The 17,857-nt window shown below is 47.8% G+C and overlaps 1 protein-coding gene across 1 annotated transcript; it reads right to left on the bottom strand.

The window, feature by feature from the left end:
* Positions 1 to 16,159: 16,159 nt before the first annotated feature.
* LOC135892008 (olfactory receptor 52E4-like) lies at positions 16,160 to 17,158 on the bottom strand. The gene has a single exon (XM_065419684.1). The coding sequence runs from the start codon at positions 17,156 to 17,158 to the stop codon at positions 16,160 to 16,162; it is 999 nt and encodes a 332-aa protein (XP_065275756.1).
* Between the last annotated feature and the right edge of the window lie 699 nt (positions 17,159 to 17,857).

Here is a 17,857-nt window from a genome sequence, read left to right as displayed (position 1 = left end):
CGTTTCTAATGATCGAATCTCCCATTACTAACACCTGCCTTTTCCTAGTAACTGGAGTTCCCTCCGCCAGAGAGGTAACCTCAGTGCGAGAGGCAACCCCAGCACCATCTGGAAGGAGGGTCCCAACTATGGGAAGGTTTCCCTCTGTTCCAGTTGACTGCTCTGCTTCCCTGGGCCTTTCATCCTCCTCAACAGCACAGGGGCTGTCTGACCAGAGGTGGGACAATTCTACAGTGTCCCGGAAAGCCTCATCAACATACCTCTCTGCCTCCCTTAGCTCCTCCAGTTCCGCCACCCTGGCCTCCAAAGTCCGTACGTGATCTCTGAGGGCCAGGAGCTCCTTGCACCAAATGCACACATACGCCACCCACCCACAGGGCGGGTAATCATACATGCTGCACTCAGTGCAATAAACTGGATAGCCCCCACTCTGCAGCTGGGCTTCTGCCTGCATTCTCTCCTAGTTAATTAAAGGATTGTTTAAAGCAAGAAGTTTTGAATGCAGTTTGGTTTATAGGTTTTAAGGGGAATAAAGGGAAAACAGATAGAACCGGCAAGGGACCCTCGCTCCCTTCCCACTCCCTTTCCAAACTCCCTTGCTAAACTCCGGGTTAGCAGCCCCTGGTCGCTTGTGCACTGCTTTATAAAGCCCTGGCCTGTGTGAATGCCCTGCCCACTGATTAAGGCTCAGCCAATTACAGAGGCTTCTAGCTTTCAGACCTTGCTTTGAAGCTCACAGCTTCCAACTGCACACGGTCCTTCAACCAAACAAACAAACAGACTGACAAACACAAGCTCAGCACACAGCAAGTAACCCCCAAACACACACTACAGACAGTCACTTACCCCAAGGGTCCTGTATTTGCTCCTCCTTCACTTGGAGAACTCCCTTGCGAAACTCCCTGTTAGCAGCCCCTGGTCACAAAGTGTCTGTGCATTAGCACACAGCTGGCTCCTAACATCTGTACTAGGTTCTTGCTCCAAGAGAAGTTTTGCCTCACTGGGGCCTGAGCAAAGTACGTGCCGTGGTCTCCGAATTTGGCCTTGTATTGCACATACACTAACACCTTTCATCCTGAAGGATTCACTGTGCCACTGAAATGCACAACCTTGGGGCTGGAGGCCAGCAGGCGGGATGAGCAGTGATGCACATAAATCAGTGATATTTTGGCCAGTGGTTCTTTAGCAAACTCATCACTTATGGCAAGGCCCTGGGATGTGTCATTGTTGTGCAGAGGGGAAAGGACCACAGACTTACTCCACAGGGTTTGTCGATCAGGTGAGCTTCTCAGCAAGAGATGGGTACCTGTGAATTCTGAGATGGAAGCGTCTTCCCTGGGAACCCCCTCAGGTATCCGTGACCGACACCTCTCTCAACCCAGCATCTTCAACAACATCCCATGCCAAGAGCCAACACAGACGTGTGCACAGTTTATAATATAGCTCTGTCCAATCCCAGTGGGGTTTGCTCAGCCTCTACAGGAGAAGAGAGCATCTGAATGTAAACTGGCTATAGACAAGCCTGTCTCCACTCCTGTGCTAATTATCCAGCTTTAGAAGTAAACAGTAATTAAGGGACCTTCCCAAAGGGAGATGAGAACTCCTGGGCTCTGTGCTAAGTCAGAGAGGAATTGGCTGTTCTGTGTATTTGTGTATATTTATAAAGTATAGTTGATTAGAAAGAAAAAAAGGATTAATGCCTTGATTTCCACAGGCTCTGGTACCCTGTAAATGCACAGGATTAGTAGATAGATAGGAGACAGACAGAACTGGAGAAAGATGACTAAGGGGAGACATGAGCACTAAATCTTCTCACTATCATCATACTGTGCAGCACCCTTCAGTGAAGGATGTTCAAAATGGCTAGCAAAGGAAAGTCATTATGAAAATATCCCCAGTATACACATAGGTAAACCGAGGCACGGGGAGATATGGGCTGGCCAAGGTCACACACAGATTGAGAGACATGATGACAGACACAACCCAGGAGTCCTTATTTCCCTGCTGTATCCACGGTCTCTCCATCACACCAAGAGGGAAATGGACTCCCGCTCTGGCAGGGGTTGTACATTGGGTGGGATGCAGAGGAAAGGCTGGAAGAGGGAGCCTTTAGCCATTGCCATCCTGTCAAGGTGAATCTGAGGTTTTCAGAACTAGCTGGAGGTTGTGAGCTCCCCACTGCTGTGAGGTGTGAACTCTGGGACTTCCCTTCCGCTGCCACTCAGAAACCTGCCAACGCATCACAGTCACTGGGGTCGCCTCAGGGGAACAGACTTAGGCTATGTCCACACCTGCAGATGTAAATATCCGGGAGTTAACCCCCCTCAGAGAGTGCTGCAGGGACAGGGCTGCTGTGTGTTCACACTGTCAGCTGCCAGCGCAAAGGCATGGTCACACTTGCGGCACTTGCAGCACTTGCAGCGGCATTCAGAGAGGTGCACTCTGGGCAGGTATCCCACAGAGCATCTCCTTCCCCTTCAGCCACCGAGGTTTGTGGGAAGGGGGCAGTGGGTCATGGGGCAACCTGGGTCCTGGCCCAATGCCCTGTCATACATCGGTTCACTACCCAGCAGTTTTTTCCCTTCCATCTGCATTTGATGCCATCTTTCAACAGTTTTTGTACTGCACTGAACTGTACTGTACTCTCCACCTTTTAGGTCTGCAGGAACGGATCCCAAACTGTTGATGAATATGCTGATGGGTCTCACTAACACGTCATGAATGGCAGTCCAGCTGCTCCTTAAATGGGAAAGTCAGGATGAGGAGTCTGACAAAGATGTTGACATGCTTAATAGAGACAACACGAGATTGCTTGTGGCATACACGGACATGCTGGCCACAGTGGAGAGCTGTTGTAAGGCTCAGGAAACATGTACTTGGTGGTGGGTTCATATCATCATGCGAGTCTGGGATGATGAGCAGTGGCTGCAGAACTTTTATATGAGAAAATGCATTTGCATGGGACTGTGTGATGAGCTCGCCCCCACCCTGTGGTAGAAGGACATGAGAATGAGAGCTGCCCTGATGATGAAGAAGTGCATGGTGATTGCACTGTGTAAGCTGGCTACTCCAGACAGCTACCAATTGGTCGCTAACCAATTCGGAGTGGGCAAGTCAACCATTGGAGTTTTCAGGGCGATTAATCACATCCAACTCAGAAAAAAAACGTGACTGTGGGCAATGTGTGTGACATTGTGGCTGGCTTTGCACAGATGGGGTCCCTAACTGTGGAGAGGTGATAGATGGCACGCATATTCCAATTCTGACACCAGACCACCTAGCCTCTGAGTATATTAGTAGGAAGGGATATTTCTCAATGGTTCTCCAGGTGCTTATAGATCACCATGGGTGTTTCAAGGACATTAACACCAGCTGGTCCAGAACAGTGCATGACACACGAATATTTCAGGACACAGGCTTGTTCAGGAAGCTGAAAGCCGAACTTTTCCCCCCCACAAGATCACCATAGGGGAAGACGAAATGCCCACTGTGATACCGGGAAACCCCACCTACCCCTTGATACCGTGGCTCATGAAGCCATACATGGGGAGCCTTGACAGCAGCAAGGAGCAGCTCAACAACGGGTTGAGCCGGTGCAGAATGACTGTTGAGTGTGCTTTTGGCAGTTTTAAAGGCCCGCTGGCAAAGTCTGTATGGGATTCTGGATCTGACCAATGACAACATGCCTATATTTATAGCTGCATGCTGTACCCTGCATAATATTTGTGAAGGGAAGGGTGAAAGCTTCACTCAGGCACGGACCGCTGAGACTCAGTGCCTGGAGGCTGAATTTCAACAGCCAGAGACCAGCGCTATTAGAGGGGGCCATTGCAGGGCCATGAGGATCAGAGATGCCTTGAGGTAGCAATTTGTTGCTGAAATCAAGTAATGTTTGGTGCCATGCGCGGGAGTGCAGTGGTCCCAGTGCTATTAGGCATCTGTGATTACTCCATATGATACTGACTAGCAGTGCCTCTTGCTTTTCTGGGCTATGCTTGCTTTTATTTAATGCAATAAAAATGCTTTCAAACAAAACATGCATTTATTAATATTACAAAAATGTGGAGAGACACACATGGGGTGACACATCTATGCGGTGTATGAGAAGGATGGAGGGAGGCGGTGTGGGGGGGTCTGGATCATTACAGATTTGTGTATATACAGGTGTAATATGCAGCCTTACTGTCTGGAATGCCATGCAATGGGTGCTGCACTTCATCTGAGCTGAACTACTGTGGATGGGGTTTGAGTGAAGTGGGTAATGGTTGGAGTCTGCAGGGCTGGATGGTGAAGGTGTAGGTGTTGGAGGCAGCTGGGGGTGATATGAAAAAGTAAGGTGTCAAAACTGTGTTGCAGGTGACATAGGGGCACAAGGGAAAGACTTCTGGGACAAGAACTGCAAGGGGGGTCGGCCGAGGAGCTGCTCCGTATACAGTGTTAGGAGCGCCTGAATCGAGTCTGCTTGGAGCTCCCTAATGTTTAGGAGCCACTCCACAGTTTCTTGCCAGCAATCTGCACTCTCCTGGCACGTACCCTCCTTTCACTCTCCCGTCACTCATGCATTTTTTGATTTTCAGCAAGCGACTGCTGCATAATTTCATGCAGAATGTCCTCCTTGCTTTTTTGTGGCCACTTCCATTAGGCCAGTGAAAATGAGGAGGACTGTGATCCTGAGGATGCATTTGTGAAGCCAAAACATTTTACAGATGCAGCATTGTTAACACTAGACAGAGCAATGATACAACTGATCGCAAAGACAAGCACAATTCACAAACCTAGCAAAAACAAAAATTGCCTGCCCCAAGGTGAGACCCACTAAAACATTGGACTTTTAGTCTGATCAGGGTTCATGGAGGCATAGAGACTGAAATCAATGGGGTAAATTCAAACTCTGCAAAAACGGCCAGATCCCTCAAATTGACTTGGTGTTACCCAAGGGTGTTTTGAAGTCCAATACTATAACAGGGTTCAAAAAAGAATTAGATTTCTCGTGGTGAGGCAGACCTCTGGGTAAAGGGAGTGGGAGCGAGGACTCCGATCCTTTTGCTAGCCAATTCCACCATGGTGGTGCATAAGCCAGGAAAGTTTGACACAAGAGCGGCATGACAGATTTCTGTTACCAATCTGCCTGGGGCATCAGGTGATCAGGCTGAGGCCACAGGATCTAAGGGGAGGAGATGAAGGAGCACAGCAAGTGACTAAATTTTAAAGCTTTATTAATAAAATAAAATAAAATAAAATAAGAGCAGTGAGTGCAGGGTGCTCCCCACATCACTCAAAGGAAGGAAATAAGCATTAGTACCCATGCCCTAACCCACTTTCATCTCCCTTTGGGAAGGTCCCTTAATTACTATTTACTGCTAGTATCAGAGGGGTAGCCGTGTTAGTCTGAATCTGTAAAAAGCAACAGAGGGTCCTGTGACACCTTTAAGATTAACAGAAGTATTGGGAGCATAAGCTTTCGTGGGTAAGAACCTCACTGGCATCTGAAGAAGTGAGGTTCTTACCCACGAAAGCTTATGCTCCCAATACTTCTGTTAGTCTTAAAGGTGCCACAGGACCCTCTGTTGCTATTTACTCCTAAAGCAGGATAAATAGCACAGAAACACAGACAGGCTTGTCTCAAGCTTGTCTCAGATGCTGCTTCTCCAGCAGAGGCTGAGCGAACCCCATTGGGATTGCACAGAGCTATATTATAAACAGTGCTCGAGCACAGCTAGAGCCCGTGTCGGCTCTAGGCATGGGATCCTGCTGCAGATACTGCGATGGGATAGGTGTCGGCCGGGGCTATCTGAGGGGGATTCCCAGGGAAGATACTTCCATCTTAGAATTCGCAGGTACAGATCTCTTGCTGAGGAGCTCACCTGCTCAACAAACACCGTGCATCCCGGACATCGTAGGACGGACTGAGCTCTTTGCTCCAATAATCATAGAATCATAGAAGATAAAGATTGAAAGAGACCTCAGGAGGTCATCTATTCCAAATGCCTGCTCAGAACAGGATCAATGCCAACAAATCATGCCAGCCAGGACTTTGTCAAGCCGGGCCTTAAAAACATATAAGGATGGAGATTTCACCACCTCCCCAGATAACCCATTCCAGTGCTTCACCACCCTCCTAGTGTAATAGTGTTTCCTAATATCCAACCTAGACCTCCCCCACTGCAACTTGAGTCCTTTGCTCCTTGTTCTGTCATCTGACACCATTGAGAACAGCCGAGCTCCATCCTCTTTGGAACCTCCCTTCAGGTAGTTGAAGGCTGCTATCAAATCCCCCCTCACTCTCCTCTTCTGCAGACTAATTAAGGCCAGTTCCCTCAGCATCTCCGCATAAGTCATTATTTCACTAGGAGGGATTATTGTGGCCATGGCTTTTGATTGCTAAGTGGCCATCTGCAATCCCCTGAGACATTCCACCATCCTGACAAACTCCATGGTGGCCAATATCAGCCTGGCTATGGTGCTGCATGGTGGTATGCTCGTTCTGCCTATCCCTTGCTGTTGAGTTGTTGACCATATTGCAGAACCAACATAATCCCCACACACACTGTGAGCACATGGCCGTGATGAAGATGGCCTGCACTGACATCTGCATCAGAAGTTACTACAGCCTCTTTGTGGAATTTTTTGTGAGCAGTCTGGATGTATATTTTATCGCTGTGTCGTATACTCAGATCCTAAGGATCATATTCAGTCTCCCCACGAAGAATGCCCGGATCAGAAGTTTTGGGATCTGCGGCTCCCATCACTGTATCATCTTAGCCTTTTACGTCCCACGTCTCTTCTCCTTTCTCACCTACCAATGTGTTCAGAATGTATCCCTGCATTTTGAGTTTCTCATTGCCAGCATGTACCTTCTGGTGCCCCCTATGCTACACCCCATTATCTACGGGGTGAGGACCAAACAGATCTAGAACAGGCTGCTTCAGCTGTTTACTCACAAAGTGACCTAAAGTTTTCTCCTTGTGTTCTGGCTGTCAGACCCAGCTCTGTGCAGAGCTGGCTGGTGACATGGTGCTGGGCCCTCTTCCCTGAATCACTAACTGGACAGTCAAAGTGACATTAAACCCCTTTGTGGCCTTACTGTGCTGTGTCAGCGTGACAAACTTGGGAATCAGTCTGTGTACAACTCATTAACTCAGAGGGTTTCTATATTTCTAATTGCTGGAAACTGGACACCAGAGGCCCTGCCTTCTCTCCTGACTCTTCCCAAAGACCCCATTGCTGTTGCTCCCTCCTCTCATCACCCCGTCACTCTCTGGATCATCTCCACCTCTCTCCCCCACCACCCCAGTGGGGCTCCCTCTGCTCCAGGTTTGGAGAAGAAGCCTGCAGTCAGTGGTGACAGGACAATCAGGAGTGGAGAGGGAAGCCAGGAAGACATATAAAAGCAACCAAGGGTTGGGAACAGGGTTGTGAGGCAGGCGTCCAAAGTTGTGCATCATACAGTTTATGAGCCCTAAAGCTCAGCTACAAAGTCTTGAGGGAAGAGGGAGGCCTGTTTGTCTTATTTGTTCGGCTTTCAGTTCCCTTTTTTTCCTCCCAGCTCTGGGCCTGTATCAGGCAGGGTCCCTGCAATGGGGATGGGCTGGGAGTCCTTTGCCCTGAATCAGGAACTGGGGGCTGGGCAAGGGATCAGATTTGAAGCTACGAGGACAACAGCTGAGAGAGGCAGAAAGTTAAGCCCCTGTGTTAGCTGGGAACCCTGGATGCTGTGCAGAGGTTGGGGTGGCTTTGGTAGCTCACAGGGAGGGAAATAAACACCACACCTTCCATTAGCCAACTATTTGCACACGTACATGGCACCTTATATGGATCTACAGGGCACCCATTGCCCAGGGGCTGAAGTTCAACAGAGAAACTGAGTCTAACATATGCTCCTCATGTTGCTTTTGATCACTCCATCTAGCAGTTCTTTAGCTAGTCTGGTAGGCAGCATTATCCCCATGCTATAGATGGACTGGGCCACACAGAAATAAATTGATTTACCCAAATATTAGAATAGTAGAATATTAGGGTTGGAAGAGACCTCAGGAGGTCATCTAGTCCAACCCCCTGCTCAAAGTAGGACCAACAACAACTAAATCATCCCAGCCAGGGCTTTGTCAAGACAGGCCTTAAAAACCTCTAAGTATGGAGATTCCTCAAACTCCCTAGGGAACCCATTCCAGTGCTTCACCACCCTCCTAGTGAAATAGTGTTTCTTAATATCCAACCTAGACCTCCTCCCTGCAACTTGAGACCATTGATTCTTGTTCTGTCATCTGCCACCACTGAGAACAGCCAAGCTCCACCCTCTTTGGAACCCCCCTTCAGGTAGTTGAAGACTGCTATCAAATCCCACCTCCCTCTTCTCTTCTGCAGATTAAATAAGCCCAGTTCCCTCAGCCTCTTCTGGTAAGTCATGTGCCCCAGCCCCCTAATCATTTCCGTTGCCCTCCACTGGACTTTCTCCAATTTGTCCACATCCCTTCTGTAGTGTGGGGGGACCAAAACTGGACATAATACTCCAGGTGTAGTCTCAGCAGTGCCGAATAGAGGCATTGCTGGCAATGCTTCTATTTATACAGCCCTGTATGCCATTGGCCTTCCTGGCAACAAGGGCACACTGCTGTCTCATATCCAGTCTTGGCCTTCACAACATCCTCTGGCCCAGAGTTGCACAGGTTTACTGTGAAGAAATACTTTTTTTTGTTGTTTCAAAATTGCTGCTTATTAAGTTCATTGGGTGACCCCCACTTCTTCTGTTATGTGAAGGAGTAAATAACATTTCCTTATTGATTTTTTTCCACACCATGCATGATTTTAAAGACCTCATATCCCATCTTCGTCATCATTTTTCAAAGCTGAAAAGTCCCAGATTTTTAATCTCTCCTCATATAGAAGGTGTTCCATACCCCTAATCATTTCTGTTGCCTTTCTATGTGCCTTTTCCCATTCCAACCTATCTTTTTTGAGATGGGGTGACCAGATCTGCACACAGTAATCAATACGTGGATGTACCAGGGGTTTATATAGAGGCAATATGATATTTTCTGTTTTATTATCTATCCTTTCTTAGTGATTCCAAACATTCTGTTAGCTTTTTTGTTTGCCACTGCACATTGATGAGATATTTTAACCCTATTTATGCACTTGTGATTGTATGACCTGTCTGTATGCTTAGGCCTTTTGTTTTCTCCTCTAGTCTTTGCTCATACGCCTTGAGCTCAGAGGCAGGAGTTTGGGGCGGAGGCATCTATCTATAAATAGGTTCGTCTTTAAAGACTATCAGCCCTAACAAGTTCTCAGCCGGACAGAAGAAGGGAGTAACTGCATTCTAGATTAAACCAGTTTCTTCCAGCTTCTCTGCTGAGGGTTGGGCAAGGTAGTAATGGAAGCTCCCCAGAAAAGGGATCAAAGAGAGGAAGTGTTATTCAGCCCTTCAAAACCAGAGAGACTGGATGAGTCAGGAGAAGATGGGGCAGGAGAGAGGCACAAGGGTGGCAAAGGGGACTCTTGGGTGGCAGGGCTATGGCTGCAGCAGAAAGACAGATTCCAGATGCAGGAGAAGCCATGAGTTGCAGGAGGGAAAAAGTATGCTCCAGAGACATGTGGACAATGTAATGGTTATTGGAAAACATGATCCCAATTGTATGTATAAAATGATCAGTTCTAAATTAGCTGTTGCCACTCAAGAAAGAGAGCTGGGCGTCATTATGGATAGTTCTCTGAAAACATCCATTCAATGTGAAGCAGGAAATCAGTTAGAAAGGGAAAGATAATAAGACCAAAAATATCATATTTCCTCTACATAAATCCATGGTACGCCCACACCTAAACTGCTGCCTGCAGATCTGGTCATCCCATCTCAAAAAGATATCTTGGAATTGAAAAAAAGGTTATGGAAAAGGGCAACAAGAATGATTGTGGGTATGAAACCAGCTTCCACTTGAGCAGAGATTAATAAGAATAGGTCATTTCAACTTGGGAAAGAGATGACTAAGGGGGGGATATGAGCGAGGTCTATAAAATCATGAATGTTGTGGAGAATGTAAATAAGGAAGTGTTATTTATTTCTTCTCATAACAGAAAAAATAGGAGTCACCCAATGAAATTAATTGGCAGAGGTTTAAACAAACGAAAGGAAGTATTTCTTCACACAACACACAGTCAACCTGTGAAGCTCTTTGCCAGAGGATGCTGTGAAGGCCAAGACTATTACAGGTTTTACAATAACTAGATGAATTCATGGAGGATAGGTCCATCAATGACTATTAGCCAGGATGGGCAGGGATGATGTCCCTAGCCTCTCTTTGCTGGAAGCTTGGAAAGGGTGATGGAGAATGGATCACTTGATAATTATCTGTTCTGTTCGTTCCCTCTAAAGCATCTGACATTGGCCACTGTTGGAAGACAGGATACTGGGCTAGATGGACCTTTGGTCTAACCCAGCATGGCTGTTCTTAAGTTCACTGAGGAAGGAAATGGTGTGCAGATGTGTTGTGTTGTGTTGTGTTGTCCTTACCTGGATCTGGGTATCTCTTCTGCTGTCTAAAGTAGAGGAATTTTTTTAGAAACCTGTGAATGGTGCTCCAGGGGGGCCCACTCTGAGATTGCTCCATTAGGGCAAACTGCAAAGAAAGGGGCTTACAATCCCCAAAACGGGTGATTATTCTAATACTTGGATTTACCAAGTCACCAACAAAACCGCTTTCACAATGCTTTACACACTTCCCTAAAGCAGGGATCTCAAACTCAAATCACCACTAGGGCCACATGAGGACTAGTACTTTGGCCCAAGGGGCGCATCACTGACACTTTTTATACAAAGATACAAAATCCCCCCGTTCTGCCCCCGGCCCCGACCCCACACCACCCCTTCCATGAGGCCCTGCCTCTGACCTGCCTCTTCCCACCCCTCCCCCACCCCATTCCAACCCTTTCTCCAAAGTCCTAACCCCAACTCTGCCCCCTCTCTGCCCCTATTCCAACTCCTTCCCCAATTCCCCGCCTCTTCCCACCTTATTCCCTGAGCGTGCCTCCCCCTCCTTCCTGGGAAATCGTAAGTGCCGCCAAAAAGCTGTTTGGCAGTGGGAAGCGCTGGCAGGTAGGCGGAGGAGTGGGGAATTGGCACGCTTGTGGGACAGGTGGGGGAGCAGGGGGAGGGGAGCTTGGCTGCCGGTGGAGTCGGTGCCTATGGCGGGCTGCAGGAAATAACTCTTTGGGCTGCATGCGGCCTGTGGGCCGCGTGTTTGAGACCCCTACCTTAAAGCAAAATATCCTTGGGCTTCCACCCATACAGCCAAGTCAAGAATGTTGATCATCAGATAATAAAGTTCTACCAATACAGTCAGTTTCATAGTAGAGATGGCTGGCTTCAGAGTTGACTAACATAAGGTTATTATCCATTAAGCAGTTTATAGAGAGTTCACCGGAAACTTAAAAGAGACGTACAGAAAATGATATTAATGCACCCAAGTTCCTTCTAATAATATTTCCTTTTCACGTATGAATTAACTGACAGGAATCGTTTGGTTACACTGTTAAGCTCTAACAAGCTATCGGTAAATGTATACTACTAAAGTCACTTGCTTCTATCAGTTCTTTAATAATACAAGTCTACATTTCAAAGCTCTAGCCTATCTAAAATGGAATGGTCCAAATTACCATTTACATATTTTTCTAAACTGTCTCTAAAAGGTGAATCTGGGTCAATAGCCTGCAAATTGCTTAACTCTTTCATGTGTCACACACCCCCTTTTGCAAGGGGGGGAGGGATAGCTCAGTGGTTTGAGCATTGGCCTTCTAAACCCAGGGTTGTGAGTTTAATCCTTGAGGGGGCCACCTAGGGATCTGGGGCAAAATCAGTATTTGGTCCTGCTAGTGAAGGCAGGGGGCTGGACTCGATGACCTTTCAAGGTCCCTTCCAGTTCTAGGCGATAGGATATCTCCATTAATTAAAAAATTTAAGGCCTGGGGCTGTTTGGTTTAGCGATCATGTGACCCGAAAAGGAGAAACTGGTAACAGAGGGCGCCCAAGGGGGAGCTCTGGCAATGGTCTCCTGAAGCAATTGGAGTGTCTGGGGCAGCTGAGCCAAAGCTAACCACAGGGCCTTTGTGCTTGGTGTGGATGTTTCCACTCCCAGAAAGTGGGCATAGAAACCCAGAGCCAGAGGCAGGGCCTGAAAAGTTCTGTGACCCAAAAGCACATGGCTCTTGTGTGTGGGCTACAAACACACTTGGCTGGTGAGTGTCCTGCTGCATGAGCTTGAGTGGGTCTGTGGCAGCAAACCTGGAGCTGCTACAAAGATGTGAAAGGGAAGTGGGCCTGGCCAGGAAAGTGCCACAAGATATTTTCAAATGTGTCTCCTCTGCGGTCTGTGTTTCCCCAAGTGCTCTCGTTCCAGAACTGATCGATCCGGTTTTCTCTGAAGGAGAAATGTTTCTGGAACACACAGTGCCTGTTTGCAATCAGGGAGACAGTTTGTGTCTTCCTTGGAAAGTGCTCCCCAGAACGGCAGAGACAAGGAGTCCCTGTTCTAGAGGGTATCGTCCCATCTCTCTCTCTCTCTCTCTCCTGGTGCATTCAGGTCCAGCTCTATCTTTCCTTTGTAACTCACCCACACACATATGTGCCTCCCTCTTCCTGTCACTTCTAAGTCCCTGGCCATTACCAACTAGCAGCCTGCAGCTGTGGCAGCCTATAGTCTAGCCTACTTGCTTGCCTATATATCTTTTCTTATACATTTCTTATTTCCTACTGGGTTTGGCTATTTGTTTTATTAATAAGTTTACAGATTTATATTATAGTATATTTCACCTGTAACACAAGGGACCTGGAGGCCACATCCTGTATGTTGAGCTAAAGCAGGTAGCATATATGAAAAGGTGTGGGGAAAAGTGCAGCCAGAACCTTGTGTTGAAGTTGTGGAGGAGTAGAAATAGGGTCTGCAACCTTGTGCATTGTAGATTGGCATGTACCATGGTCTGCCTCATGCTGCAAAATGGGCAGGCATCTGGAATGGGGGTGAACTGGGCCACGTACATGCCGTGCTTATGACTCCATGAAGGAGCCACCAACCGATAGCCCTGGTGGGCAATGGGACCAGGGTGGAGTACTTTCTGGACCACCGGGGCTCCTCACCCTCCAAAGGTGGTACTAGGTCCTGCGACTTGGTATCAGGGTATATGAGGTAGTGAAGCGTGTAAAGCATGATCATGTAAAGTTGTTCCCTTTGAAGAATTCAGAAATTAACTGGCTGCAGGGTTTGCAGCCCATTTGGGACATGAAAGGGAGGGGATCGCGGGGACTCATGGGACAGGAGCCCAATCGAGAATTCCAGAGGTCCTGGGATGAGGCGTTGATGGGGAGCATCCTCTTGTAGGACACGTTCAAGGAAAACCCGAGCACTAGGCAATACGGTGGCCACACCTGCTGGAGTATGCGCAGGAGGATCTGAAGTGTGAAGAGCCCCAGGCGAGCTCTGAGATGAAAGAGGCCATCTTGGCCACTAAATGGTGCACCGAGAACTGGGCTGGCCGAATGCTGGAGGAATAAGTCGAGGCAAGATGGAAACAAAATAGATACATGAGGTCCAACCAGGAGTGGTGCAACTGATCTACCTCCACTTGGATATAGGTAAAGGAGGAATTGTCATCCGGGTGTTGATTGCACACGACATCAACCAGAGAGTGATGATTGACAATCTCTCTGGGATGCCTGCAGCAGTCTGGCTGCTCTCGATCCCTGAGCGATTCTGGTCCTCAAAGATGGTATTAAAATCCCCACCCAGGTCCAGGCATTAGTGAAGACCCAAGGTGCCAAGGACGGCAGACGCCTGTTGTTAGAAACACACCCACTCTGAGTCTGCATTCGGTAGGTAGACTTTGAACAGATTCAATGTCAGCCGCTCCAAACAGGCCTGGAGGTGCAACAGGCAACTTGGTATGACCTCTTCAACTCCCAGCATCTCAGGCTGTAGGTCGGGGGAGAACAGTGTGGCCACCCCAGCAGAATGAGCGCTGGGGTGTGGGATTGGGTAGTGAACCCATGATGATCCTCTGGCTGGGCCACTGTTATGACCCTGTGGCCCCCGGAGATGGGGAAAGAGGGAGAGGACCACTGGTGCTGCATCTGTACCGATGGTGCTGCGCAACCCGTCTCTACCTCCAGAAAGGTTAAGGAAGGTGTAGGGAAGAGAGCAGCCCCTAAAACGTAAGGAAGGGGAGACAAAAAAAAAGCCCCCTGAGGTTCGCTCAAGGAGAGGGGAAATGAGACAACCCCTGGGCAGCAGAGGTATAGAATATAGAGAGGACAAAAATGAGTAGGGCTTCACTATCCCCTCCCTCCCCAGATCCTGCCTCCACTCTGTGCCCTCGGTTAAGGCTTAGGGCAGCCTGAACTGAGGGCTTTTTCTGCTACTCCAGCCAGGGTGATCTGGGCTCTTCCCCTCCCCCAGCGACTCTTTCTGGGGCTGGAGGATTGAACTCCTGTCAGCTGAAGCGGAGGCAGCCTGGGCTCGGGGCTTCTGCTCCCTTTCTGCCAAGCTGCTCCACATGAATCTTCATTAACAACTTAGATATTGGCATAGAAAGTACGCTTATTAAGTTTGCAGATGATACCAAACTGGGAGGGATTGCAACTGCTTTGGAGGTTAGGGTCATAATTCAAAATGATCTGGACAAATTGGAGAAATGGTCTGAGGTAAACAGGATGAAGTTTAGCAAAGACAAATGCAAAGTGCTCCACTTAGGAAGAAAAAATCAGTTTCACACATACAGAATGGGAAGAGACTGTCTAGGTAGGAGTATAGCAGAAAGGGATCTAGGGGTTATAGTTGACCACAAGCTAAATATGAGTCAACAGTGTGATGCTGTTGCAAAAAAAGCAAACATGATTCTGGGATGTATTAACAGGTGTGTTGTGAGCAAGACACGAGAAGTCATTCTTTCGCTCTACTCTGCGCTGGTTAGGCCTCAACTGGAGTATTGTGTCCAGTTCTGGGCACCGCATTTCAAGAAAGATGTGGTGAAACTTGAGAGGGTCCAGAGAAGAGCAACAAGAATGATTAAAGGTCTTGAGAACATGACCTATGAAGGAAGGCTGGAGGAATTGGGTTTGTTTAGTTTGGAAAAGAGAAGACTGAGAGGGGACATGATAGCAGTTTTCAGGTATCTAAAAGGGTGTCATAAGGAGGAGGGAGAAAACTTGTTCACCTTAGCCTCTATGGATAGAACAAGAAGCAATGGGCTTAAACTGCAGCAAGGGAGGTCTAGGTTGGACATTAGTAAAAAGTTCCTAACTGTCAGGGTGGTTAAACACTGGAATAAACTGCCTAGGGAGGTTGTGGCATCTCCATCTCTGGAGATATTTAAGAGTAGATTAGATAAATGTCTATCAGGGATGGTCTAGACAGTATTTGGTCCTGCCATGAGGGCAGGGGACTGGACTCGATGACCTCTCGAGGTCCCTTCCAGTCCTAGAATCTATGAATCTATAAACCATGTGAGGATTGCTATGTTCTGTTCATTCCCTCTGAAACACCTAGCACTGGGCACTGTCAGAAGACAGGCTACTGGGCTACGTGGGCCATTGGTTTTAGCCAGTATGGCTATTTCATCTTCTTATTTAGACCCCAGATGTATCTGCCGCCTGTTGTATGACACTATACCCCATTCCTCTCCGAGAGCTGAGATAGATCCCAGGAGTCCTGATGAGGTGTCTATCTCCACAGAGTTAGTAACAAAGTAAGAATATATATTAAAATGTTAACACAAACCAGTGCCCCTTAAGTGACCTGCCATAAGATGTGAGCACCTATTGGTTTTAGAGATGGCTGGGTCACAGCTGACAAGGGGAGGGGAAGACAGGAGCAAGTGACAGGGGCAGGGCATTGGGGAGAATACACCCAACAGGGTCGAGCCTTGACAGAAGAAATGGGGCAAGATTGCAATTTCCGGGATCCAGCTATCAGCAATTAGAAAGGTGGCAACCCAGTGTACTCTACATAGACTGATTCCCCAGTTCATCACATTGACACAGCACAGTAAGGACAGGGAAGGGTTTAATGTCTCTCTGTCTGTCCAGGAAGTGATTCAGGGAAGAGGCCCCAGTACCATGGACCAGCCAGCTCTGCACAGAGCTCAATCTGAGAGCCAGAGCACAAGGAGGAAACATTTACATCTCTTTATGAGTAAAGAGCTGGAGCAGCCTGCCCCGGATTTGCTTGGTCCTCACCCCATAAATGATGGGATGCAGCATGGGGGGGACAAGCAGGTACACAGTGGCAATGAGAATGCGTAAATGCAGTGGCACATTGAGGCCAAACCGCTGCGTGAGAGATGAGAAGAAATCTGGGATGTACAAAGCTGAGATGGCACAAAGATGAGAGATGCAGGTCCCAAAAGTCTTGAGCCTGACATCCTTTGTGGGGAGGCGGAAGATGGCCCGGAGGATCAGAATATAGGACACGGCAATAAAAAACACATCCATTCCGATTACAGAGAAAAGATCAAAAAGACCATAGTAACTACTGATGCGGATGTCAGCGCAGGCCAGATTCACCACAGCTATATGCCGACAATAGCAGTGGGGGATGATGTTGGTTCTGCAATATGGCCACCGGCTCGCCAGGAAGGGATAGGGTAATGCGAGTATGCCATTGCGCAGCACCACGGCCAGGCCTATCTTGGCCACAACAGAGTTTGTCAGGATTGTGGAATATCTCAGAGGATTACAGATGGCTACGTAGCGATCAAAAGCCAGGGCCACAAGGATTCCAGACTCCATCTCTGAGAAGCAGTAAATGAAGTACATCTGGGTGAGGCAGGCACTGAAACTGATCTCCCTGGAATTGAACCAGAAGATGCTCAGCATTTTGGGTAGGGTGGATGTGGACATGACCAGGTCGGTGATGGCCAGCATGCAGAGGAAATAGAACATTGGGCCATGGAGGCTCGGCTCCGTCTTCACGATGAACAGGATAGTGAAGTTCCCCAACACGGCTATGGCGTAAATAGCACAGAAGGGAATGGAGATCCAGATATGGGCTGACTCTAGGCCAGGAATGCCAAGTAGAATGAAGGTGGAGGGGTTGGTGAAATCGGTTCTGTTGTAATCTGACATCGAGTAGGGGAGAAGGTGTACAACTCTGAGGCACAAGGGTTTCTCCTGCATGTACAGTATGTTCCCCTAAATTTCTGTGTCTTCCCAGGGTCTCGGGTGATGGTCGCAGTAGAAATGCCTGAATGGAGAGACAACATTAATATGAGATACTACATGCATTAGTGGAGACTGTTCTCATGGGAGAAGGATTCTGATCACTCTTTACACACTACAAAATTACATTTTGATAATTCAGAGACAATAACTGTGGACAACGACCCTACTAAATCCAATTCCATATTTTGTGGTGCTCCCTGTGTTAATAATTCCTACATATTGTTGTGGGGGAACCTTCAGAGGCCCCAGCAGGAGACACAAATGTGGATACTGGTTATTCATCATTATTCCTTAATGCAATGAGAGCCAGGATAGGGAATCAATTCTGTAGGAAGTTTTCCCATTCATCCAGTTGCTTGAAATCTGAGAGTGGAAAAAACAAACTTTTGGGAAGACATGTGCTGGGAGAAACATCCCAACTTGAGCATACCTCATGGAAAAGATCTGTGCACCATTAATAGCAACTGAAGAGAAACACCTGCTCATTCGCAGCAGTGGAGAAAAGAAAAGCAATGTTCAGATCACTAAGATATGGGATGGAGAATAACAGGTTCAGGATATGTGTTCAGTTTTGGTTACCGAGTATCTATTAAGGATATAGCACATATAAAAGGGATTTCCAAAACAGGCTTTTAGAAGGGGGGGCGGGGAGGC

Source organism: Emys orbicularis, chromosome 1 (assembly GCF_028017835.1).
Source record: "Emys orbicularis isolate rEmyOrb1 chromosome 1, rEmyOrb1.hap1, whole genome shotgun sequence".
Taxonomy (NCBI): Eukaryota; Metazoa; Chordata; order Testudines; family Emydidae; genus Emys; species Emys orbicularis.
The sequence above is the reverse complement of the archived record's forward strand: the minus strand, read 5'-3'. Positions and strand labels throughout refer to the sequence as shown.